We start from the raw sequence: 27462 nt of genomic DNA, 5'->3' as shown, positions 1-27462 counted from the left end.
CAAATTCCCTTCTCTTAATATTCATACCTTAAGCAAGTCAGTCTCTCTGAGTTTCAGCTTTCCCATCTCTAAGTTGCAAATAAAAATATCTTTCTCCTACTCCTTCACATTGAGGCTATTTAGAAAATATTTCATGATTGGGCTTCCCAGGTGGCACAGTGGTTAAGAATCTGCTTGTCAATGCAGGGAACATGGGTTCGAGCCCTAGTCTGGGAAGATCCCACGTGCTGCGGAGCAACTAAGCTTGTGTGCCACAACTACTGAGCCTGTGCTCTAGAGCCTGCGAGCCACAACTACTGAGCTCACGTGCCACAATTACTGAAGCCTGTGCACCCTAGAGCCCATGTTCTGCAACAAGGGAAGCCACCGCAGTGAGAAGCCTGCACACCACAATGAAGAGTAGTCCCCGCTCACCACAATTAGAGAAAGCCCACGCACAGCAACAAAGACCCAACGCAGCCAAAAATAAATAAACAAAATAAATAAATAAATATTTTAAACAAGAAAATTATTACATGATTGTTATTCAAAGTTCTTAGAAATAAAGGTGGCATAAAAATAAGGATTTCACTATGTAAAATCAACCCCCCACCTCTCTTGAATACCTCCCATTGCCCTCAAGAAAACCTTTACCTTCTCAAAACAAACTTTCTCTTCTTTCTCTCCTTCTAAGATTTACTTGACCACCCATGTACAGTCAGTAGGCAGGGGAGACACCAGCTCAAAGGTAAGAGGTATTGCATAATGCCTGCCCCCCGCCACATTTTTAAGTACATGTTTATACAATTATACAAGAATCCAACTGGAAGGTTTGTGCTTGTCTTTATTTTCCAAACTCTGTGATAAGTTCCTAGAGGGACCACATCTTCATCAACTCAGGTACCCAACAGCCTTATAAATACCCTGCAGCACTAATGTAAAAATCTGCGAAAGAGTCACTGTATTACCTGGTCCAGTGTTTCAATATTGTTTCCAATCTGTGAAGTTCCTTAGACACTTTGTTGGTGTCATTTAACCAGTGTTCTCCAAGTTGATTTAGCTGGCTTTCTAGATCTGAGCAGCTAACAGATATCAGAAGTCGTTTCCCATCATCTAGTACCTGATATAATTTGGGCTGGTATTCATTAAGGCTGGATTTCAAATGCTAAAATGATTGAAAATACTGGGTCAAAAGTTGAGATAATGCAATTTTTCTCCCCTAAAGATGGTAAGTTCTCCATAATGTTCCCATTACCTTTTAGTCAAATTTCAACTATTTGCACCCAAGTTTCATTAGAAGCTTCGAGACTTTTCATCTATATCTAAGAATATAACTTTAGGTGCACTTAAAACAGTCAAAGTATAATTATTTCAAGAATAGTGGGACGCCAACACAAAGTACAAAATACTGCTTGGTGGAGGCTAAATTTTCAAAAGGGGCTTTCATTAAAAAAAAAAAAAAGACCTTTCTATGTTATATTACGAAACAAATACTTAAAGTACTTAATAAAATATTTGATTGCAAGTTTGTTTAGATGCTGTTAAAACCATGGGAAAGCTTCCAAAGGAACTATGGCAACTTTTTACACCAAGTTGTCATTTAGATGCTGACCTGGTAGAGTGTTATCCGGTCGATAAGCCTGTCTTCACTCTCCTCCACCAAACCCACAGTCGGGATGCTGGTCTCCACCACCTCCAGCTGCCTGCTAAGCTCCTGCTGGTTCTCATCCAGATGGGACCATGTCTAGAAACACAGCATCAGTGTGTGAGCTAAACATCCTCATTAAGGAAGAGTAGTCCTCTTCGTGTGCAAATATGCACCTGACAGTCTCTTTAAAGACATGTCGGAGATGCCTGTGTTGGGGGTTTGCTTTGGGAAGCGAAAGATAGCTTTGAAGCAAGTCATCAGATGGTGACCTTGAAAAGCACTGTGAACGGGCTTTCACTTCTGCAACTAACTAGCTGTATGACCGGGCCAAGTTACTACGCTTCTCTGACCTCCCTCATTTTCAACATTAAAAAAAATGGGGATAATAATATCTTGTCCATTGTGAGGATTATATAGAATAACATATGCAGCACACCTGGAACACAGCAGGCAGCTGAAATTCACAGTCTCATCCTTTACCGCAGTGATGATGAACGAATGACTTAAGTGAAAGGGACGGGTGTGTTTACTTTCCAAAGTAAGGGAACTAAGTACATTACATTTGCAAATTTAAAAAACCCACACAGACATTTAAGAAATATGAATATACAGTATAGACATTCTACTAAGGAGAAATACCAAATCACTTATTCTAAGATTATAATTTTTAGGGAATTCCCTGGTGGACCAGTGGTTAGGACTCTGTGCTTCCGCTGCAGGGGGCACGGGTTCAATCCCTGGTCGGGGAACTAAGATCCCACAGCTGCACAGCGTGGCCAAAAAAAATAAAAGAAAATTATGATTTTTATTCTATTTAAAATCAGAAAATCTTTTTTTAATCATGTGAAGTCTTTTTCAATAATGTATAGCAAAAGTCAGCAGTTTTTCAGTCCGACTATCGAGACCCCAAATATCGTCATGCCCAGTCTGAAACTGGTATTCATCTAGCTGAACTCACAGTAAGGCACAGCCTTTACCTCAATGTGGATAGGAAACACCAGGGGCACAGGCAACACATGATGCTGAGTCTGAGACACCTCCGAGGTCACAGGAGGCAAATCGCAGGAACGAAGGTGTCTTGCCTGAAGAGTCTGCGGTGCAGTAGGGAGTGTGCTGTAGGGGAGGGGCGGCATCAGGGGCTCACCTCGAGAATGTACTCCAACTCCACACCCCTCTTGTGAGCCCCTTTGAGCACAGCCGAAGCCTGCTCCATCAGGTCTGTGTGGAACTGAGTTTCCCGTAGGACCGCAAAGCTGATGACCTTCCTGAAGAGTGTTTCAGTCAAGATCATATGAGACTCCAGGCCCTGAAAGTACTCCTGCAATTTTTCAGATAGAAAGAGGTCAGCAACTCATTCATTTACTACCTTACAATGAAAATTGCTTCAAACCTGGAAGCTGATGGAACTTGGCTAATATATGGGTGACAGTGGTCCTCCCCTGCTGGCCTCCACTTACCCAGGCACTCACCGCTTCCTGCAGAGACGGGGGTGGGGTGGGGTGGGATGGGGGTCCAGCCTCCTAACTGGCCTCTCCTGGCCCCCCACTCAAAGCACCTACACTGTGCTGTGCTACAGATACTCTGTCCCCAAAACAGAGCCCTTCAGAGGCGAGCAGCTGCTGAAACACTCGTCCGCCCTCTCCACTCCTGGTACCATCTGGGTGGACACTTGCTTCCTCCACCACAGACACTGGCCTCCTTTGTCCCTGGGACACATGAGAGGCCGCTCCCCACTTTCAGCCTCTGCCTGCCCTCTACCTCCTGCAATGTCCTCACTTGACACATTCACAATTTTTCTTCCTCCAGGGCTGGGCTTGAGCTCTACTCTTTTGTACTTAATACTCTCGGCCAAGCACAGCTGGACGCACACCAACTGGTATTCATATTTTTAACTTTCCCTCAGAACATACCTACACACGGCAGAACTGCAGGCCTTGCACAACCCTACAAATGTGTTTTAAAATCTTACTTTCTATACATAAAAACCCCCAGAAGATGGGGAGAAGGTTATCCCATTTCCTGTTCCCAGTACCACGGATGAAACTAAAGGACCAGGAATCGTTAACACCAGCTAACACTGAGTGTGTACTACGTGCCAGGTGCCCCATGAACACTTCGGCAACCAACTCGTTGAATCCTCCTAACAACCCCTTAAGATAGGTAGTTTTATTTCCCACTTTACAGACTCTGCGCTACTCAGTCTAATGCAACATGCCCAAGGTCACACAGAGCTCTCCCTCAGAAAAGGGTCTGGTCAGGAGAAGCTAGAACCATTATCTTCAACTGACAATTATTATATCATAGAATCTTAAAGCTGGAAGAGAACTTGGAAGTCATTTAGCCCAATGTTCACAGAAAGCTGATATTCCTATTACAACCCTGTCTCCCCCTGACAGCCCTGGATGGACTTCTCATGGCCAGGAGGGGGTCTGTTCAATGGCAGCCTGCTCCTTTTAGAGTTCTTCATCTACTGAGCTTTATTTCTCTGTTATTTATACTCATTGATCCCAGTTTCCCCTCTGGAATAACTCAGGATGATATTTTATTGCTGTGGTCAAAGATTTGAGAAAAACCAGCTGTGAACTTTAAAGCAATGTTTTCAAAGCCAAATGATAAGGCTTTAATAAATCACAAAGTTTTGGACAAAAACCTCTGGGAAAAGTAGCAACAAGTACAATTCTCCACGCCGCCCCCCACCCTCCCCAAATCTACCTTCATAAGCCACCAAAGAGCTACGTAATGGTAGAATGATAATCATCTGTAATCTTAGGGAATTTTTAAAGTTTCCTCATAAGAAATTTCCACTATCTGGGAGGTTGAGTCTCTGAACTGGCAAAAATGTTATTTTTGTAATATTACTAATAATGCAATTTGTGTGTGTGTGTGCATTAAACAGGCATTCCTTCACTAAGAAGCAGTGTCTAACCTGAACTTGGTTACGGTACACACTGATGGAACACTCTCAGGCGTCCCAAGTTTGGTTATAGAGTAAAAGCACTTGCCGTCCCCAGGAAGAAACTCCTGAGGCCCACGGTAACCAGAGGCGCATGTACTTAAGGACCAGAAGAGCAAAGTGATGCATGTACCAGACATAAAGCCAGTCCAGAGCTGAGTGGGCAGCTCTGCATTCCCAGAGCAGAGTGGGGAGTTCTCGGCCAGGACAAGGGAGAGCAGAGAGAACACCTAGGACTAGATGAACACATGGGCGTGAGGGATACAAAGGAAAAGGGCAGAGTTAAGAATGAAGCTGGGCTCCTTTGAAGAGAGTCCCTGGGTTTCCTGTCCACTGCAGTTTACGAAGGAGAAAGCATGGCTGACTGATCATTAAAATTACTGGTATGGTTGGTATTCTTTGTTCACTTACAGAATTATAGGAATATATACTCTCTAATTTTTCTGTGCTATTGAGTGCCAGTGGGCTTGAATATACATTTGTGGACCATTTTAAAGAGTAACTTATATGAGTAGAAACTCATAAACGATTGATAATGTTAGGTTTTACTAAATATATGTCAGTGAGTGAGAATGTGCTTTCAAAACTACATTTTCTTTCTCTCTGTTTTTTTCTTTACCTTATGTTTGTCAAGTAGTTGTTGGATATCTTCTTTGGAAGACACGATAATTTTCTGGTCTCCTGCCATCTTCTCGCGTCCGGTCTCCAGCAGGTCAGCCAGATCTTGCAGGGCCCTTTCATACTGACCCTTCAGTGCAAGATTCTGGTTCAGACCGCCCCGCCGGGAGCCAGTGGTCATCATCAGCTCATCGTACATGTCCTAAGAAACAGACAGATACTCACGCTCAATTTGAACCTACCTCTTCATGAGGTACGTTTAACACCTGTGCTCACAGGATGTCAATTAGTTTCCATAGGGTTAAAACGCTGAAAAATTGTTCTTGTGGCTGAGGGAAATGTCATAGAAAATGTAGTTTTAAGTTTTATCATGCTCTCAAATTTTCTAATTTTAGAGTAACTGAATAGAGCATCCTCAACATTTGGTCTGCTAAGTAATAATCAGATTTGGGACTATTCCTTAAATAAAGAGCTACAGAAACAGAGGAGTTTAATGTGAGCAGAAAGCCTTTAAAACTTAAAAAGGCAAATGTGGTGGGGTAAATAAATAACTAAGCAGGAAAGACATTTTAGCGGACGATGATACACCAAATACAAAATTTATTTGAGCCATATGGACCTGATTAACGTATCGTATTAAGGTTTAGCAGGCCAAAATGCCTCAATCTGGAAAAGTTCAACTTTAATGCCTATTTACAGCTATGACGCTTGACTCTTACACCTGACATTTAAGTACTGTCGGAAAACTGTCTAAAAAGGACAGAGTCGGGGCCATGGGCTCATCACATGATGAAATGTTAGATAATGGAATGAGATAGTTGAAATAAAAATGTTCTTTTTAAAATAAGAGGTATTTTATTTTCTCAAAAGTAAGAACTTGTGACCCTGTATTGGACTCATACTATTAATCCCTCAATGGTTCTGTAATAAGGCATGTGTGCAGAGAAAACCTGACACACGCACACATTTTTTCTTAATGTAACTTAACTGTGTTGCCTTTCAGATGCTACACTTTGCTGGTTTACTATCCCAGTACCTTCCTACCAACCTGAGATCAGATTCTTGCCTAAGTGCCAGATTTAGAAAAACACTAATCCAAAGTGTCAATTCTCTACTCCTGAAAGATGCCAGGGAGTCTGTTTGGATTTCAGCTACCTTTAATTTTTTGTTGTTGTTCTGGAATTAAAACAATGTCTCTTTTCCATTCAAACATGTATGAAATATAAACTATAATTTTGAACTTGAGAAAATACACTTTCTAAAAGTATTAGCTTAAGTATTTTTTCCTTACAATTTTTTTGGGTGTAGTACAATACAGGGTAGATAGCCTTTTTTTAACTTTTCTAGGTAGGATCGCCAGTTATTAGATTTTCTACAGTAGAAAATAATATGCCACAACTAAACTATGCTATAATGCTTAGCCATCGGAATAATAATAATGTCAGAAAAATCTTCAAAGCATGAGAATACAAGAAAAGAGAAGAGTTAAAAAATTGGACACAAGGGTCCTCCAACAAATGCACACAGACCGCTCTGCAGTAAATCTCAAAATATGTCGATTTATTTTATTGTACTAAATACGATAAAAGTTTCAGAAAATGTTCTAAGAGTTACTTGGAAGAAAAACTGGGCCTAAATGACATGAATTTTATAGAGAAAGCCTGAAAAAATAGACAAAATAATGTTTTCTTGCCTTCCAGTTAGGATGTACCATTGAAGCTGAATGCCATTGGAAGAAAACGGTACCTGGAGTTTGGAGAGTTCTTGCACCCAAGGCTGCTCAATCTGCAGCCTGTCACCACGCCTCTTCAACTCAGTGATTCCCGCATCCAATTCCTTTAGCCCATCTTCAGCCTGCTGTATTGCCTATATAAGATTTATGACATTTTATTAAAACTCCCATAAGCAATTTGCCATGCAAAGTATGATTATCGTGTCTCCTTATTTGCTCCTCTCTTCTCCACCTAAAACATTTTCCATGCAACATAAAAATGATGGTCCCCCATTAAACAGAAAAGTGAAGAAGGCCCTTTATTATACTACAGATCAGATATTTTAAAGGTAAGGAGGTTGGGGCTTCCCTGGTGGCGCAGTGGTTGAGAATCTGCCTGCTGATGCAGGGGACACGGGTTCGAGCCCTGGTCTCGGAAGATCCCACATGCCGCGGAGCTACTAAGCCTGTGAGCCACAACTACTGAGCCTGCGCGTCTGGAGCCTGTGCTCCGCAACGGGAGAGGCCGCGATAGTGAGAGGCCCGCGCACCGCGATGAAGAGTGGCCCCCGCTCGCCACAACTAGAGAACGCCCTCGCACAGAAACGAAGACCCAACACAGCAAAAATTAATTAATTAACTCCTACCCCCACCATCTTCTAAAAAAATAAATTAAAAAAAAAAAAGGTAAGGAGGTTGGAAGGGCTAAGCATGGAGGGTTGGGAGAACAATGGCTTCCTTGAACAAATAAGGGAAATGGTGAATAGCACCCTGAAGAAGAAGCATGATTTTAGGACGTCTTTAGAAAAAGGTATTTGCCTAGATGTTCTAGGGGATCGTGTTCTGGTTTTCTGAAATGCAGTTTTGAGCATCTTTGAAGCGAGATGCAGCGAGGGAAGAGGAAACTATGCTACAGCATGGTCAGAGAGAGCTTACTCCATTGTGAAATGGGAGGGCAAGCAATCAGGTATGAAAGTGACAGCTAGCGCTGAGCCTTGACTTCCCAGGGTGAGGTCTACAGAAGCAGGACAAGACATCAATCTGGCCTTCAAGGAGCTTCCAGTCTGCTTAGGAAGCCTGAGTAAACAGAAGAAAAGGAAACAAGGCTGAATACAGTGATGTACTAAGCTTGCTGCAGCTCATCCCTCTTAGAGGACTTCGGAGCAGGGAGACACCAGCGAATCCTGGAGCAGTCGAGGAAGGCCTTTGGAAGAAAAGCAACCTCAGCTGCCCTGATGAAAAGAACATGGACTCCACATGGCAGATGAAACACACGTGTCTTATTTTCTCTCTCCTGAGTCCCCACTAAAACCACTGCCAATATTTTGTTTGCTTGTTTTCTGGGGTGTTTTTCCTTCATAAATCTACAAGGGCAAAGAAATAGGAAAGAGGGCAATACCAACAAAATTTTGCAAGCTGAAAATCAGAAGGATACACGGGAATTGACTTAGGAAAGCTGAGAAAGCTGAATCCTAAGCTAGCAGGGCTTCTTTATCACCGAATTAAAGCAACAGGAATCTCTGGAACCCTGGGCAACATGGGGCGGGTGCTAACTAAGGAGGGTTGGTGGAAAGCTGCTTAAAGAGCGCCTCGATTCCCAGATCCCCTTCCTCATTCCACACTGGCTCTTCCCTTCCTTGGCGAAAGGCTGAAAGTTCATTTTCTGGAGAAGGTAAAACAGATGTCTCTGGACTGAGGGGCACCAGGCACAGTTGTGGGCTTGAGTCCTTACTGAAAACAAGGGGATAAAGTGACAACACCCACTGAATGCTGAATGTGGATCCCCTACGTCTCCTAGAGTGCTGAAGCCTTGTTTCTACTCTCCAGACAGAAGGGGGTGGGCGGGAGAATATGAAAAGACCAACAGAAAAGACCTAAAAAATCTGACACAAGGATTCTCCAATAGCCCACACAGATCATCCTTCCATAAATCTCAAAATTGTCAAGCCCCATCCATTCATGAAGTTCCCATTCAGTCTCTCATCCTAAATGTGAAGAGACAACAAAGCATTTCCATACAGCTGAGAAAAGCCTCTAACATGAAAGACGGAGACCAAAATAGGCCAACAAATTAAAAGCAACCTGGAGGGGAATAGACTATACAGGAAAAACCAACAAATAAAAAACTGCCCCCAAGTCCCCCCAAAACCCTTTCAACCCCCAAATCACTAATATACCAGAGAGATTCTAAAAGACAATCCATCTATTTGAAAAAGAACAGGATACTACCCAAAAGTGGATCCTACTTCCCAGTCTCTGAGAAGATTAAATGCATGAGAGCAGATACGCAGAAGTCAACAGAAAAGTTTAGAGTTGAAACTGAGGAAGTTTCCAGAAAGCAGAGCAAAAAGACAAAGAGAGACATGTTCCTCGATAGGGAAGTTAGAGGATTGGACCAGAACATCCAGCATCTGCCTAAAAGGAGTTTCAGAAAGGGAGACAGATAAAATAGAGGGATGAAAACTATTTAAATAACTCTTAGAAAATGTTACAGAACAGAAAGATGAGAGCTGCCAGATCAAAAGAGCCCACTGAGCCCCCAGCCCGGTGGATGAAACAGACCATCCCCAAGGCATGTCACTGTGAAATTTCAGAACACTGAGACCTTCGGGAATTAGAACAATTTTCAATTCCTCAAGCCAACACTGGAAGCTAGAAAACAATGCAGCAAAAGCCTCCACACTCTGTAAAGAACCGACCAAGGATTGTATAAAGAGCCTGGCTATGAGCAGTATGTGAGCATATGACTGGAACATTTTCAGACATGCAAAACATTGAAAACTATATGTAGCACGCATCATGTCTTAGTAAGGATGTGCACTAAGGAAACAAGGAAGCAATACAGTAAAGAGAAAGACCTGAAGCTCAGGAAAGAGAAGACCCAGCAGAAGGGAGAAGTGAAAGAAATTCTCAGAACGGTAGTAAAGGGAGATTGAAGAAGACAGCTGTGCAACAGGCTTATGGGGCAACAGGTCTGTTCTAGGTCAGAATGACACAACTCAAAAGATGAATATATCCCCATGCTTCTGCTACTGTTACCTCTTTAACCCAAGGAGGGTAGGGATGGGATTAGCACTTTTTGAGTTGCTTTCCATTTATTCAGCGAAATCAGGAGTAATTTATTTTTATCTCTGGGATTTACATTGGTTGTATTGGTCAATAGTCAGTAAAAGTGTTACTTGTGATCATACGTATCCTAAAGTTCACATTAGAAATTCAAGGCAAAGCACTCTTATGGCTGCTCAAATTCTGTTTGGGATTGGGTACATTATAAGCCAAAAATAAAAAATAAAAATAAAAAGGGGTCCTTTCAAGTAGAAGTTATGACGCAGAAGAATGATTTTCAATTTGGGAAGAATGAGGGATCTCTGTTAAAAAACAGATGAAATAAGGGTGCGGAAAGATACATATTCAAATATAATTTTGCAAACTGTTTTAGATGGTCAGAGAGGGAGAGAGATCTAGATATCTCATCCTATAGGGAAGTATTTGAGGTGGTCTGTATTTCAGGTGATTCCCTATGGCCTCTACCCACAGAACCATTAGAGGTCTACTGAAACTAGGGTATGCAATTCTATTAAAGCACACATTTTCATCATTACTTAGTTTATGAAATGGGATGTTCTGTGTAACATCCTTCCCATTGCCTCCCTCCTCCTGAGCTGTCATGTCAAGCACCAGATGCAGGAGTTGGCACTGACACTCATCCTCACCCCCAAACATCCCTAGTGACTTTCCACTGCCAGTGGTCTCCAAGGTACTCACCCAAAAGTACCCAAAAGTGTTTAAGATGATCGATGAGAATGAAACACTGTCTTTCCTTTATATACAACCACATGCATTTTTAATTTTCAGTTGTGTGTATGCTTTATAACACAGTACCTGATTATAATTTATAAATAAGTAAATACACATATATTTGTGGTGTGTGCTTATTGTTTTAACCAATGAAGTGCGCAAGCAATAAAGTTGACCACTCGTTTGTAGAACAAAGTCCAAATTCTCTGACATTCAACAGGCTCTGTAAGTTGCTTCAAATTTCCTCTTTGAACCCTACTTCCCCTCAATCACCTTTGTTCATTGTTCAGTTCAGTCAAACAGGATTACTTGCTTTTCTCCCGAAGTGCCCTGAATGGTCTAACATTTATGCCTTTGTTCTTGCTGTTCTCTTTACTAGAACACCTTTCTTCCCAGTCTCTGTGTGTCCAAACTTCTAAGTCCAGTTCGAATTTCCCTTTACAAAATTTTCCCTAATCCTACCACCGCTGAAGGTAATCTCCCAGCTTCTAAACATCCATAGTGCTTCATGTGTAACGCTACCAGGACGGTCTGACTCCCTGTCGAGTGTCATTGAGGTTCATGTCTAATCTCACTGTTAGGTGGCAAACACCTTCAGGTCAGCATCTGTCACTAACACCTTTTCCTCTCTCACATTTCCTGGTTACACACAGAAGTAAGTGACAGAGTCAATGTAATCTGTAAACCTGGTACTTAAAAACAAAATAGATGCCAAACAAAAATGCTACAGTAAGCCATTAATATTCCAAAGAATATGTGGAATTTCATAGTAAATCAGATCTACTCATCGCACTTGCTCTTATGGAAAAAGGCGGCTGTAAATACCTCTATTTGCTCTGCCACAGGCTGTTCAAACACATTTGCCAGTTTCTGCAGAATGATGTATTTGTGGTCAGCCAGTGATGCAAACAGCACCTTCAGATCATTCTGAGGAGGAAAGCAACAGGAAGGCTTAACATGTGTAACAGGAAATTCAAAATGGCTGTAAATATAACACACATTCTTAGAAATAATATACAGGGGTAGGAATTTAATTGTTTCCAGAAGAAACAATATTATCTTATGGGAAAGTAAAAGGAAATGGTAACAATTTATACAAGTGCTAAAAAATTTACACCAAGTGCTAGAATTTGTTATACAAAGCATTTCCAACACAACACAGATGGAGACGAAGTACACAAATAAAAAGCAATATTGGTCACCCAAATGTTCTTGTTATTCCTGTAATAAATGAGCACATTTAAACATTGCAGCAGAAATATGACACTAAGGACTTCTAGCTGGTAAAACAACCTGGAGGTGTTGTTGTGTTTGGGGGGAAAATATTATTCTTAAGAATAATTATGATCCTTTTTTTCCTCTCTCCTCTCCTTCCCTCTCTCCCTCACTTCCTTCTTTCTCTTATTTTCAAAGAATTTGCACAAGCTTATAAAAAGCCATCCAGAAGTTTAGAAGATAAACATTATTCACAGTGACCAAAGACATATGAAAAGACAACACAAAAAAATCTTAGCTAAGCCTACTCATAAACGTTACTCATTTAAATGTCCAAATATACTTATATTGAGTTAACTCTGTACAGAAAGGAGATAACTCTCAGACTTTTTGATACTCAATTCTAAAAGGAATAATGAACTAGAACAAAGCTTGAATTATAACATTTTTAATTTTTCTCCTGAAATATCAACAAGTAAGCTCTATTTCTTATTAGTTAGAAACTGCTGTGATGGGCTGGTTGCTCATCATAGGCTGAAGTCTGACTTATCACATTCTCTTCAGCGGGAGCTGATCACACATGTGTATGGTACCAAGATGCAAAAATTCTGACTGTCTCATGAGTAGAAGGATAATCACACCAAAGAAGAAAAGAAGTCTTGAAGGATATATGGCAGCATTATAACACAAAATACGAGGCCACAGCAAAAGAGTAGGTGTATTATGCAGTTTAAAAAGAAAAGAAGAAATAGAACTGAACGTGAGATTTAGAGAAAAGCATACGGTCCTAAGAGGCAGTAGCTGCCACTAACCAAAACCCAAACCAATCTGGAAGCCTAGCTGCAGACTAGACGAGAAATTATAAGAACAGCACTGGAAAAACGATGCCAGAAACAAGGGTTCTGCTTATGAGTTATGATAATGCTTGTGTCATCAGCTGTGCTCAGGGTAAGGCCACGTGGGCCATTAGAACCATGATACATTTATCTGTTTATATGCTTAAGAAAAGAGGTTCCCATTCATTTGAACAGATTCAAAAGAAGTAAAGTCCTTATTACCTACATGTATTTAGAAAAACATTAGTTCCGTTAATTTAAATGAGCAGATAAGTATAAAGGTGGGTTAGAAATGAAGAGGGTATATGTATTTCCTGTATATCATCTTTACATGTTTAATAGCACATTTTCTAGATTAATCATATTCTACTCCAGGTAATAGAGAACAGAGTTCACATTTCTAGAAGCTGCACTAATTACTAGACGAGACTAGCCAAGAAGAAAGTAAAGCAGAGAATATGACTGATTTAAAAATTACTAAATAAAGGACTTTAAGAGGTGCTTATAACCATATGGATGTTGGTATTTTCTTAAGAATGAAAATCCAAAGGCTTTAACCATTTCTTAATACCACACTTGTGATACAGCAGGGTATTTAAGGTATCTATATACTACACACATAACAGACATCACAATTTTTTTTCTTACAGTTACTGGAATTACTTGTAGGGCATAAAGAGGTGGGCTTCTAGCTGTCTGAGAAACAGGAAGCTTCAAGTTTTAAAATCATTTGTGTTGCCCTGCTCATTCAGTAAGAAATTCTTTCATTTTTTACTTTTTAAATAAAATATTCAACTATAAAAATGTCTAGGAAATTTATCTGGGTTTAAGTCTATGAATAAAAGTTTTAAAAATACAGAATAGGTGATAATTAACTTGTGATTCCATGTAGATAACATACTTCTACATAACATCTACCCATTTTCCTGATTGTCTGTTGGGTATAGGATAACGTTAACATCTGGCAAAAGCTAATACTCAAAAGTTAACTGGGAGCTTCCCTGGTGGCACAGTGGTTGAGAGTCCGCCTGCCGATGCAGGGAACGTGGGTTCGTGCCCAGGTCCAGGAAGATCCCACATGCCACGGAGTGGCTGGGCCCATGAGCTGTGGCCGCTGAGCCTGCGCGTCCGGAGCCTGTGCTCCACAACGGGAGAGGTCACAACAGTGAGAGGCCCGCGTACCGCAAAAAAAAAAAGTTAACTGTAAAATGAAGGCTGCCATTCCAATAAGCGCTGAGCACTGAGAGTATACCAGGTGCTCAGTGCAAAGTAAAATGGTTTGTGACTTGACTTTTAATTATATTAACATTGGAACTCCTTCTCTCAATTAAATTGGAGCACAGACATTTTGAAATGTCAGTTTTTGTTTGTGAGCTGGCCACCAGCAAGTAGACACTTGTTGGCAGAGAAAAATAGAGAAGATGATTGAAAGAGAATTTCAAGATTACTTGTTCTTCTCTTGATCCTCTATCCAGAATAAGTTCCAGAGTATTCGTGCTTAGTTCAGTTTTTACTCTGACTGGCTATGATTACCAATAACAACTGAAAAGTACCAGAGACACTAGCATAGAGAACGCAATTTGGAAAAGGGAAACATGCCTCCTGGTGATACACGCATTTGCACTTTTAACCCACCTCATTCATGGCCAATTGACTAGAATGCTATGAAAACTCAGTGTGTTATTTTATGCAAGAGGAATTTTAGAGGAATGAAACAAGTTTCCATAAGTTGCACAACAGTTTAGCTGATTTGAGACATACTATGTACAGATGCACATGCAATCAGGTCTTGCATTCAAGACAAAATACCCAAATAATCAACCCCAGGTTTTCTAACTGAAAGGGAAATGCTCTTTCCTCTCTGTGTACTACACAGCATAACAGATACAAATGCAAATATCCAATGCAGGTCATTCTTCTAAGCCACAGACTTGCGACTATTCACCTGAGTACTTTAATTCTACCCGATATCCTTGCCCAGCCAGTGGTACTGCTAACGACCCAGTCTTGCCCCTTGGTCCATGGCACTGCTCCCACCTGTCTTTTCTGTCAGCCAACGCCCCCCAGATGCTCACGTCAGAGTCCCTGGAGTTCCTCAGCAGTGCCCCTTTCTCTTGTTGCCCAGATCCAAACAGACGCTCCCCTATTGATTCTGCCTTCCAAATATATCTTGAATAAGTCTACTTTTCTCCAACTCCCCCGCCATCATCCTAACAATATAAAATATACAAACATTCTTTGAGTCGAATCCTGGCTCCAGTTCTTGATGGTTAAATAACCTTGGGGAAATAATTTAACTTTTCCACTGGTTTTAGATCCTATATCTATTATCATAAATACTACTATTAATTGCAGCCACAGTAACAAAACTTGCTGAGTGCTTACTATGTTTCAGACACTGTTTAAAGTATTTTACACATTTTAACTCATTTTGTCCTCACAAAGCCCTAAAAGGTAGTTACCTCGGGCATGGTTTAATAGTTGAGGATACTTAGGTCAGAGAAGCAGCTAAGGTTATACAGCAGTAGGTGATAAAAATCATATTATTATTATGTCAATAATACATGTGAAGATTTCTTGTGAGTAGAGAAATGATACACAAATGTTTGTGATAATTTTAGTTTATAGTTTTAAGAATGTAAACTACTGGAAGGCAATGATAATTTGTCCCTCTAGATGAATATCTAGAAAATTCCACATTTCCTGGCTAGTGGTATGTTTGACACTTTACAGTATTTTTTTGGAAATCAAAATTTTACATCAACCCCTTGGCCCTAATTACATGAATCTATTTTATAAATCTTCTGTGTTCGCTACAAATAAAATTCAATTAGAATGTAAGTATTCCCAAAGGATGCTTTTTATTACTTCCTGCATGTTTCTTTGGTCTTATGTTTTAACCTCCAGTTTTATCAACTGGAAATTATCATTATAATATGCCATATATATGAGCTTCACTGGTTGAATTTAAAGTTCTCTTCAGCCCTAAGTTTGGTTGGCTGATTTTCTCAACCTTCCACTTCTAGGAGCATCAAACTTTGTTTTCTATTCCTTGAGTTCAACCCCCTTGTTTTTCTGTAATGTTCTTGCCCTATGTACCTTTGAAAAAAAACGTAGGTCTATATCTATATAAAAGGTAGGTCTATATCTATATAAAAGGTAGGTCTATATCTATATACCTTGATAGGTATATAGGTAGGTCTATATCATACCTCGATAAGATCCTGTTTATTGTTGAAGGTAGCTGGAAAATGGTGAAACATCTCTTGATAATGTCTTACCTGGAAATTTAGTATTTGCTGAAGTCTTTCCTTCATCTGATGACATCGTTGATTTACTACTGAGTCTAACAAAGACAATCTGCCCAAAAGACAACCCAAAGTGTCTTCGATAACATCTCGGTTATCACCATTCTCTGGAAAGGCTTGGGAAAACAAGTTCTTGTTCTTATCCATTTCTTCAGACATTTCCTTAATATCTTTGGCAAGAGTCTGGGGTTGATAAGAAAGTGCATTTCAATGTTTAGATCCATGAATTTACATACAAATCGAGTCATTTCCTCATAGGAAGTCCACTATATCTCTCATACTGCTCAGTGATAATTACATCTAAGGCAAGTTGGACCACTTCATACACTTCTGTAAATATTAGGCAAGTTACTGTTATTTTCCTCAGAAACTTCACATCGTTTGCTAATACTAATATATAATATTTGGTGAAAAGATGAGTTTTCTAAAGTGCCATTTAGAAATTCATAATTCTTATTTTTAGTCTGTGTTTCACATGGGGAAGCTTTGCAATATACAACAGGGTTCCCACGGAGTCCTCAGTTTCTTCCACCTCCTACATACACAAGACAAAGAATAAAACTACACAACATAAATATCTTTGACAGCTTTTTATATTTAGGCAATTCTTTTCTGCATTATGTTGCTTGGAAATACACCTCATTTGTCCCTTATTAGAACTGTTTTATGCTTGACCTTCTTTACACGTAACATTAATTATCCGATGTCAGCATTTCAAGTACCGCGTAATGTCATACACCCACAGACACGGGCTGCCAAGCTTACCTCTTGGTTAAAGAGGCAAGTTTCCGCCTCTGCTGGTAGAAGCGCTGTGGCAGCAAATAAGCGATCCTCTACATCATCCAGCCACGTAGAGGTAGCCGAGACCCCGTCGTATAGCTTCTGTTCCAAGTCAGTGTTCTGCCTCTTTGTCCCTCCACCCTGAGAAAAAAAGGAAGGAACAAAGGATTAATTACAGTGTTTTGAGGAATCAAAGAAAAAATACCAGGATGAGATGCTGGGGTCCAGTGGCTCTGCCTTTCCGGGGCTAATCACTAGCACTGGGTCTCAACAGCTCATGCCCTGGGGTGGAGCAACCCCCTGGGATCCCAGATCCACAAGGAGACCAAGCGCACCACCCTACCTGGGCTGAAACCTCCTCGAAGGCCTGGTTCAATCCATCCAGCAAAGACGTCACCGCGGATTTATCCTGGGCCTGTCCGTCCCCTTTGTACAGTGGCATGCCAGACAGGAGCCGATTTGGCCTGCTGTAAAGCTGTAGGCAGACAGGAGAGCTTAGTTAGGACCAGTTGTACTCTATCCAGGTGTTCTCATTTAGAAATGAACACTGAAGCAGATGCTGGGAGAACTGTGTTTATGGAAACCTCTGCTGGAGAAAAACCACCTTACAACACACCATGTCCACTAAACATGATGACCAGATTCAGCAATGGCAATGTTTCCCTGATGGACCGAGAAAAAAAGAAAGAGAGAAAAGAAAATAGTGGGAAAAAATGCCTGAATTCTTATCATAGCCTTCCTCTCAACTTAATCTTGGTTTTAGCACAACCCATGATGAAATAATTCAGCCGAAATACCAGAACTAGACTGATCCCTTTGCTTTCATGATTCCTTTACTTCCCCCCTAAACTCTTTTAGGCAAACACAATGTCTCCCCAGTAAGGACTATGATATGGCCTCGCACTCAAACGTTTTAATGATGTTTCTGCTCAAACTCAGTGTCCTGTAATTTTTTAGAACACCTCATCTTGCCCTTACTTTTCAGGCTGATTAACTCATTATCCTCTACACATGCCAGGCTCATTCCCCACTGTGGCTGGATGCTCACCACCCAGCATCTCTTTATAATCCACTGCCTTAAATTCCACACCTCTTCTAGCCACTTTCCACTTTTTTTTTTTTTTTAACTTTTGTTTCCTTTTTAATTCCTGCTAATGGAGCCTCCCCAGCTGCTTAATTTGTCAGAAATGTCTCAAGTATTTCCTTAGTTGGGTTACAGGTTCCTAGGAGCAGAAGCCATATCTCATCCTGAGGCCAGGTGTTCTGCAGAGATGCTAAATACAGTGGAAGTGAACAAAGAAACATTGCTCTGAAAGACTGATGCCTTTTGACCTAATGAACTTGAGGCAAAAAAAAAAAAAAAAAGTGCCTGTTTTTACACTTGAGATTAGTTAAGTATATCATCCAAGTGTACAAAATTGTCAGTAAGGTAACATGAAAAATGAGGGACTTCGGAGTTAAACAGACCTGCATCTCCATCCCAGTTCAGCCTCTTCTTAGTCACAAGACCCTGAGAAATTATCTAATCTCTCCAAGCCTTAGCTGACTGATCTATGAAGAGAGGTAATGTCAACCTCACCACAGCATTGTTATGTTAACACCTAGAACACAAAATATGTTCCTAATAGATCATTCCCTTTCTTTCTGGAAACTCACAGCCGGACTACTTCTTCCTGTACTTTTCTCTCACCTCTTCTCACCAAAGAGAAGAAAGTGCTGACAGGGCACTGAGAGAAAAAGCAGCTCTCCCAGATGAGAGCAGGTATGGTGGAGACGTCCAGGTCAGCAATGCTGGATGGGTGACCCATGCAAGTGTTTAAGCTGAATGGACAAGAGGCAGAATCAGGGGTCGGGCATTTCACGAATGAATAGTAGTAAGTAAGCATGGAATGTGACTAGAAATATCCCAGATTTATCTGACTTAGGAGAGTCAGAAAAGGCTGCAGTCCACCATTTAGGACTGTAAATACCACTTACAGACAAAGGAATGGGGAAATCCTATAACATGAACAGTGCTGTTCTGAGGTCCAGGAGATCTACGTCGGCAATCAAGAACTCAAGCCATGAGTCTGAGGAATGTTTGATCGGGGTGTGAAGAAGGATTCATTCAAACACAGGTAGGAGGTCCATGCAAACGTTATAAGGGCCCTGTGTACCAGGGTGGAGTATGATTTCGAGACAACTGCCTCTGGAAAGGGAGGGCTTTCTATTCTCCAGGGCCAGAGCTGGTGATGGTCCTGTGGACAGAGGCAAAGAAGGCCCTGGCCAGGGAGTGAGAAGGTGTGAATGCCACAAGAGGCTGTAAACGGAGACAGAGGTGAATGGCTCTGTACGACTTACGCACGGCTCTCAGCAGATGGGGCACCTTTAGACATCCCCCTTTCAGGTGATCCTGGCAAGGTGTACCTGCCCTACAGTGCCTGCTTTGTCAGCTCCTGCCTTTCCCTCCTCTGTAATTATTGATACCCTTTCTCTTCCGGGGTCAGCCTCTCCCAGCTCCTAAGCTAGTCCGGAGCAGAGCAGTGAAAACAGCAGCTTCCCCAGATCCACAGTGAAGGTCTTAGAACTTGCTCTGATGATACCTCCGTGGTGGGACGGCCAGAGCAGGGCTGACCCAGGACCTGGGCTAGGCTTCTATCTCCAGCATCCTGCTGGGCCACAGCTGTGGTGAGCATCACAGGCTTCTCTGACTAGCTCTTAAGGGGTGAATCCCTCTGACTCTCTGTTGTTCTCAGGCTTCTGCTTAGGGTGAACTCATAGCTATTATCTATCTGGAACCTTCTATTGCTATATTTAATTCCACTGGATTTGGCTTGCTTGTTGGAACCAAGTCCAACATCACGAGTACCCACCCATCTTGGGAACCAGCCTACAGATGGGCCAGTGACCACTGTAACTGACCCCTGAATTCCTCTCCCTTTAGCTCCACTGGGGTCCCAGTGTGTTTCCCAGTAAGATCTTCTGAAATGATTAAATACTGGAAGTAGCAAAAGACAATAAGATAACTTGATAACTTACTGACAAATTTGTAGCTTTTTTTTTTTTTTTGGTCTGGATGTGTATATCCTTAATTTGCATCCTTAATTTTCAAAGTTGTGGGAAAAAAGGGGGGGTCCATTTGAAACTTAATGGTTTACGCTAACGAGTCATCAGATATTAATCTTCTCTGAGGAAAACAGTATCTAGAAGTCAAATAAACTTCCACATATCATTATAAAGGGATATGTGAAACAGGCTTGTTAAGAAGAGTGTAGGATGAGTAATTTTTTTATGTCTTTTTTGGAATTGATAATGAAATATAGGTTGTTGCACAGTTATATTCACTCCCATAGCATAAGCTGTACATCTTTTATATTAGTTAATATGTAAAAGCAAAATGTTCGATACCACTTGCTCTTGTTCGTGTTGCAGAACATTCTGAAGCAGTTTCTGCTTGGTGCTAAATTCCTGATGGAGGCTTTCCCATTTCATTCTCATCTGGTCTTCAGCAGGTGATTTCTGCCCTTCCATCCCCAACTCCTGGGATAACACATCAGGTTTTTCGCTATTAGAAGAATAAATAATCTAAGTTTACAATGTGCGTAAAAAGGCAATAAGTTCTAGGTAATTTATTATGTGTACTAGATCTGGCTTCTAAAATTGCAACCAGATTATTTCAGTCATTAGCTTATACTTTAAAAATATAAATTAAAATAGAAACCTTGAGACTAATAGTAAAGCAAGTATATTCTTACTCATATAATTGAACCATAAGCATAATAATTAAAAAAATACACTGAAAACAGCTCAGCATTAAAGATAAAAATAACTGTAACTTTTAGGACCAGAAAGCAGACGATAAGACTTGTATCCTTTGACAAATAGCCCACAAACTGATTCAAAAGCCCTAAAAATGCTGCCTAGTCTATTGAGAGTTTTCACCCTGAGTCCAAGGAAAATACTACAGAACAGGTTTCAGGACATGCAATAGGAGTACAGAATGTGGAAGGATCATCCTTAAAGAGAGGCATAAGGTAGCATCTGAGACTATGGCTCTGGGGGTGAGACAGATCTGGGTTCCCTGTTCCAGCACATGAGATTTGTGACTTTGAGTAAGTCACTTCACTTCTCAGAGCCTCAATTTCCTCATCTTTATTTTTTTTTATCCTTTTGGCTGTGCCGTGCGGCACGTGGGATCTTAGTTCACCGACCAGGGATCGAACCCCGGCCCCCTGCATTGGAAGCGTGGAGTCTTAACCACTGGATCGCCAGGGGAGTCCAATCTTCTCATCTTTAAAATGAAGATAGTACCTATCTTGCAGAAGTATGAGAATTAAATTTAGAGAAGATATGCATAATGCCTATGACCCTATCTGGTCAAAAACAGCCACTGAGTCAATGCGGCCTAATGATAATGGTAATGGCAATGATAAGAACCTGGGGGACCCAAGTTCCAATAGGTCCTAGTTTGTCAGGGGTTTTGAAGTCCTAACTAGAACCAGCCGAAAGCCATACTAGATAGCCATTACTATTACGTTGATGGAAACTTTTGCTCAAGTGAAGAAAAAAAATAACCAGTTCATTGGCAGAATAATACTATACACTACCCCAAAGCCAATTCTTTTCAGAATAAGCATTGAATACAATAGTTTCTTTAGGTAGGTCTGTTGAAGTAAACCTTAAAAAATTATCTATAAGGCTATGATGCAGCACTTCTACTTCTAGGATATAACAGAATCTTTCTTACCTGCACACTTAAAGACATGTTAAGAGGTTAAGTTCAACAATGCTAGTAATAGCAAAAAACAAACAAACAAAAATGGCAACAATATAAAGGCCCATCAATAAGAAAATGGGTAAGTTGTTATAGTTACAAGTTAAAATACTGTTAAGCAGTTAAAATGAAAAAACTAGATCTATATGTATCAACATGGATTGATCTAAAAAAGTAATGCTGAGTGAAAAAATATCAAAATAAAATTGATACCTCTAATTTTGCTATATTAGTCTCTGGATTTTTCTGCCTTTTTTTTTTTTTTTTTTTTTTTCCTTTGGCCTCATCCCACGGCTTGTGGGATCTTAGTTCCCTGACCAGGGATAAAACCTGGGCCCTCGGCAGTGAGAGTACAGAGTCCTAACCACTGGACTGCCAAGGAATTCCCTAAGGATTTTTCTGCTTTTTAAAAAGCATTTTAAATAAAAAACAAGTTTTAAAATTCTTCTGAAATTAAATTTCTTTATTGTGCTGTTTTTTGGGGTGGTGGACTGCAGTGCGTCACTTTTAATTCATTTATATTTGCATAACAATTTAGTATAAAACCTGGGGATATCTGGGAATTCCTTGGCGGTCCAGTGGTTAGGACTCCGCTTTCAGTGCAAAGGGCTTGGGTGCAATCCCTGGTCAGGGAACTAAGATCCCGCAAGCCGTGTGGCCAAAAAAGGAAAAAAAAAAAAAAAAACTCCTGGGGATATTTAATATGTATATATTCTTATGTTTAAGCATTGACACATATATAATGCCACCAGCAAATTAAATAAGAACACAGCCTTTCGTTTCCCATAGAAAATATTCTTCTTTTCCTTTGATATTTATATCAATTAATTTCCAGTTGAGTTTCCTTAGTGATCTTGGAAGGACTCCTCCATCAAGGACTCCTCCACGTCACATAGTACTTATTCCTTATTTGTTAAATTTGTAGCCATGAAGCAAACCATGCCCATCCCACAGGGATTTTCTGACATAAACCAATTCACACTTGATAGTCTTAGAAAATCAGCTAATATGTTGAAGGCTGACTATATAAAGTTTTTCCCTAGCAACGTTATTCTGTTCTTTTAAAAATATATACATATATTTTTCTTTTGACTTCTGGATAGCGTTTAATTGATGGTTGTTTGTTTGCTCGGTGTATTTACCAAAAGGCACGGCTGCTCTGTCATCAACTAGATTTAAAGGAGATTTTTCTAAAGATTTTGTATAAAAATTAAAGAATGTGTAAGTATTTGGAGTAAATGTTCTACAGAACGCCAGTACTGCACTGCAAATTTCTCTTTAAAATATTTTTATATTTGAACGCGCAATTTATAGCTGTTTGTCTTTCATTTGGCTCCTTTCCAAAGCTAAAGGCCAAGGAAAGAAAAGAAAATCATGGCAAGAAAGTTGCAGAATATTCCTACCGCTGCTTCTCGTGACTCTACATACAATGAGGAGGCAATGTGTGGATGTGTTCTTCGTAAAAACAGAGTTTGGCAAAAATATTCAGAAAACTATGAGGGATGAAGAAACATCTTAGAAGAACTGGGAACAGAAAAGAAAATGCAAAGTGAAGGCAAGTCTCTACTCAGAGTCGAAACAGAGTTCCTCGTTTTAGATTTATACAGACACATGTTTATGGCCTTATCAGCATTTTTAAGCCTGAGGACAACAGAGACTTTTAAAACCCCATTATATTTTAACACAATGTGTACAGTATTAGGGTTATTTTAATGGAATTCCTGACCATAGATGTTATTCATTCCTATTTTATGTATTCATTCCTATTCTTTTAAATTGATATTTATTAGTTGTATCAATATTTTTACTGCTTTTTGTTTTTCTTTCCTTGAATATCTTCCTATTTCTTATATGTATATACATATATAGTCAACACGCATGTCATATGTCAGCAACTTTATGTCAAACTGAATAACCTTAAAAAAAAAAGGAAAGAAAAATCTCCAAATCTACCCTCGCCAAAGTTACCTTTGATCATCCACATCTACTCTGGTTCTTACTCATACATGTACTATACATTCAATTTTATATCACATTTTTTACTTAGGACCACATATACATTTTCTGATATTGTTACATAATTTTTTGTTAAGATTATATAGGTATAAAATTTTTCTTAGGCCTTTTTTTTAATAGGCATTTCTGCCTTTTTAAATTATTTGGTATTATAAATAATATTTCAAAAGTCATCTTTATACCATGTATTTCCTCCAAACAAATGTTCAGAAATGAAAACACTGGAGGCCATGGAGTTAAAGCTCTTTGACACATGATGGTTGTCAAAGGATGCTGCTAAATTTCAACCGTTGGCATTGCATGAACACAGAGGTTTCGCTGAAAGTTTTTTTTTTAATGTTTTAGATTTTAAAGATACTTCTCCTATATATCCTTTCAGTTGACATTCACAATGTTCACAGCACAGCCCTTCTGTGATGACGGTAGTCAATTATTACTCTAATTCTATTGATAAGCAAACAAAGTCTCAGAGTTGAGTTACTTTTCCATGGTGACAAATACAGAACTGGAATAAAACCCAGACCTGCCTCAAAATACAGGGACACTTCCACTCTTCTTCAGTTTATTTTCCTTCCTACCTTTTAAACCAGAATCTTCAACCTGAAAATTCTCCACTTCCCTTAATTTTTCTTCAACACTTTACTTTCCTGTGTAAAAGACTTTCAGTCTCTACTCCAAACCAGGACTCAAAGCTCAATGACTTTATATACAGAAACTGTAGAAACAGATCATCAAGAAAACTCAAGATACTTAGAAGGCACATATATTTATTTTTCAGAATGATATTAGGGGAAGATTAGCTCTGGCAGGGAAAATGTTTTGCAGTTAGATATAATTATTCAGTTAGAAATATCATGAATCTAATTTTATAATGCATTTCTTATTTGATTTTAAAAATGAACTTAGCATCTTCTATAGACAGAAATGCTAAGCGTAGTGGAAAGAGGGTAAGCAAGTTAGCCGTTATAATTACTAGCTATACTCATGCTGCACAACAAAATGTTCAAAATGCAAGTAAATGTAACATCATAAAGTGAAAACAAAATGATTAAATTTTTGCAGATGTTCAAAATAAAATTTTGAGTGAGATGTTTACATTTCTTCAAATGTTAGGAAAACAGCGACAAGAAGAGAACAGTAAGCTGTCATCAGAGAAATGTAAATCAAAACCACAGTTAGGTATCACCTCACACCTGTCAGAATGGCTATCATCAAAAAGACCACAAATAACAAATGTTGGCAAGGATGTGAAGCAAAGGGAACTGTTGTACACTGCTGGTGGGAATGTAAATTGGTGCAGTCACTGTGGAAAACAGTATGGAGGTTCCTCAAAAAACTAAAAATAAAACTGTCATAAGTTCCAGCAATTCCACTCCTGGGTATATATTTGAAGAAAATAAAAACTCTAATCTGAAAAGATACATGCACCCCAATGTTCATGGCAGCATTATTCACAGTAGCCAAGATATGGAAGCAACCTAAGTGTCCATCAACAGATGAATGGATAAAGAAGATGTGGTACATATATACAATGGAATATTACTCAGCTATAAAAAAGAATGAAAAGTTTTCCACTTGCAACAACATGGATAGACTTGGAGGGTATTATGCTTAGTGAAATAAGTCAGACAGAGAAAGACAAATACTGTATGATATCACTTAAACATGGAATCTAAAAGAATAAAACAAACTAGTGAATTAAAAAAAAAAAGAATGAAAGAAACCTACCCAACACCACCAGAAGTCTCTGCAGCTGAGTGTTGGGTTAGAATTTCCTCTCCAAGACTGGCTACTGACTGGAGGAGGCTCTTCTGCTCTGCTAATTCCTGTTCCAATTCCTGCTCAAGGAAAAGGACAAATAAAAACATCTTTGTTACTTTATGATTATTGTCTACAATCACAGCTCTATGTCTAGAAAATTCTCAGAGAACTTTGGTAGTAAGTTTTTAAGTTTGCACATTACACAAAAGGTGTGGTTTAGGTAACTGTTCAGACATGTCTCCAAGTCTTCTGTAGCTTTCTTTGGCTTTGATAAAAGATACTCTCTGAATAATCTTGGAAAAAAAAAAAAAAAAATCAATGAGAAAAGAAACTTTTGCTGGGCAATGGTGCCCCCAAGTGGTACAAAATGCATTTTCACTTTTCAAAAATCGATACTGCCTTGTTCTAACTGAAAGAGATCCTTGGGAGCAACAGCTCTCTTCAGTTTCCCACTCACTTGATAAATTGGATCATCAATGGCCTCAGTTTTACTTTTTCATTATTTGTAATAAATGTCTCTACTCTTTGATAAAATATTTTAATATGCCCTCTCCATAAAGTGAAGATATCATTGAGGAATCCTTCTCAGTCATCAAAGCTCATTTGTTTCACCTGGCAGTAACTTGCAATCCTATTTTGTGATGGTATCTACTTGAGAGCTGAAAGCAAATTTCATTTCTTTTAAAAACATGTAACTCAGACATTTACCAATTCTCAGAGGCCTTTCTGAGGTTTTTATTATTTATAATAGAGGCAAGACTAGAAATAGAGGGCAGATTATAATTGAGTTACACTGTTTTAAAACTAAGCACAAGCTTTTCTTTGAGAACCGACTTTAAAATGACCAGTCATTCCAGTGGTCACAAGTAAGTACATGGAAAGGAAACAGCCAGGTCCTACTTCTGTCCAAAGAGAAGATAAAGGGGCATTCTATCTTTAGTACAGAAGGAACTTGTCCTTCTAAAACATTTCTCTCGTGTTCGTCTGGTCTATCTGCAGGTGAGAAGGTCAGGAAGTGCGTTACTTTTTGCTGCTGGAGGCTGCTCTGTCGCTGTTGGGTCCACGCGGTCCGAGCTTGAGCCAGCCATTCCTGAACGCCGGGGCTCTGAGTGGCAGCCAGGTCAGCATCGCTCTCCTCCTTCTCTTGGGCTGTCCCCTGCTTTAAACGAGGCAGAAATCAAGAGTCATACTACCCACTGGAAGACCTTAACCAAAACAGAGTGACAGCTCCTTTTTAGCGTGGTCTGAATAATGATACCAAAGCGGCTCCACGTGGACATGAGACCACATTAAAAAAAAAAGGTAACACAAAACCCCCCGAATTTATGGCATTTGCAGGAGGGAGATGATTATACTCAGAAACACCTGAGGGGAAAAAACTGTCCTCTAGAGGCTAGCATTTTTAGCTGACTGATGTGGTCACCACATATCATTCTGGAATTTTTTCCATGAGAATATAACTCTAGATCTTATTTCCTTTACTGTCACCACCAGGACTAGACTCCGCTGCCATCTGTTGCCATTCTGGCTTTGACAAAGTATGGCTAAAGGAGAAAGCCAATGTAATTACTTAGTACCCGGGCAGGAGTTCATTCTTCCTGCTAGACTGTCCTGACGGAATTTAACAGGCCCTAAAATACGGTGTATCAGAATGGAACTAGTTCTGAATGAGTGCCTTTCTACTCCCATATATTTATACGTCAAAGGATAAATTACACCATTTTGGTATGACTCATTTACTAAATACGGATCAGTACCCACTGTGTGTCAGGCACTGTTTTGGGCATTGGGTGGTATTCAGCCCAGAAGCCAGACAAGGGCCCTGCTGGGGAGACAGACAATAAACAAACAAGATACGCTGGGATGGTGATAAGAGCTACAAAGAATGTGAAACTAGATAATGGGATGCAAAGTGAAGGGCAAGGGTTTCTTAGGCTGGGGAGGAAAGCGTCTGCAGAGCTGACAACATGTGTGGAGTGCTGGCAAAGATTGGGAGAGGGGCCTCCAGGCCTAGGGAACCGCTGGAGCAAAGGCCGTAGGGGAAAGAAACTTAGCATCTCAGAGAGAGCAGAGACAGGGCAAGCAT

At 40.0% G+C, this 27462-nt stretch overlaps 1 protein-coding gene across 1 annotated transcript in view; it reads right to left on the bottom strand.

The window, feature by feature from the left end:
- SYNE1 (spectrin repeat containing nuclear envelope protein 1) overlaps window positions 1-27462 on the bottom strand; it is a 456320-nt gene that overhangs the window by 114988 nt on the left and 313870 nt on the right. The window contains exons 97-108 of the mRNA XM_060168000.1: window positions 26401-26532; window positions 25344-25453; window positions 20234-20390; window positions 17190-17321; window positions 16832-16987; window positions 16040-16249; window positions 11533-11634; window positions 6945-7064; window positions 5200-5400; window positions 2772-2945; window positions 1592-1723; window positions 948-1144 (exon numbers count right to left, since the gene is read on the bottom strand). Coding sequence (XP_060023983.1) covers window positions 948-1144; window positions 1592-1723; window positions 2772-2945; window positions 5200-5400; window positions 6945-7064; window positions 11533-11634; window positions 16040-16249; window positions 16832-16987; window positions 17190-17321; window positions 20234-20390; window positions 25344-25453; window positions 26401-26532 — 1823 coding nt within the window. The remainder of the gene's footprint in view (window positions 1-947; window positions 1145-1591; window positions 1724-2771; window positions 2946-5199; window positions 5401-6944; window positions 7065-11532; window positions 11635-16039; window positions 16250-16831; window positions 16988-17189; window positions 17322-20233; window positions 20391-25343; window positions 25454-26400; window positions 26533-27462) is intronic.

This window comes from Lagenorhynchus albirostris, chromosome 12 (genome assembly GCF_949774975.1).
Source record: "Lagenorhynchus albirostris chromosome 12, mLagAlb1.1, whole genome shotgun sequence".
NCBI classification, from domain to species: domain Eukaryota; kingdom Metazoa; phylum Chordata; class Mammalia; order Artiodactyla; family Delphinidae; genus Lagenorhynchus; species Lagenorhynchus albirostris.
This window is presented reverse-complemented; position numbering and strand designations above follow the sequence as displayed.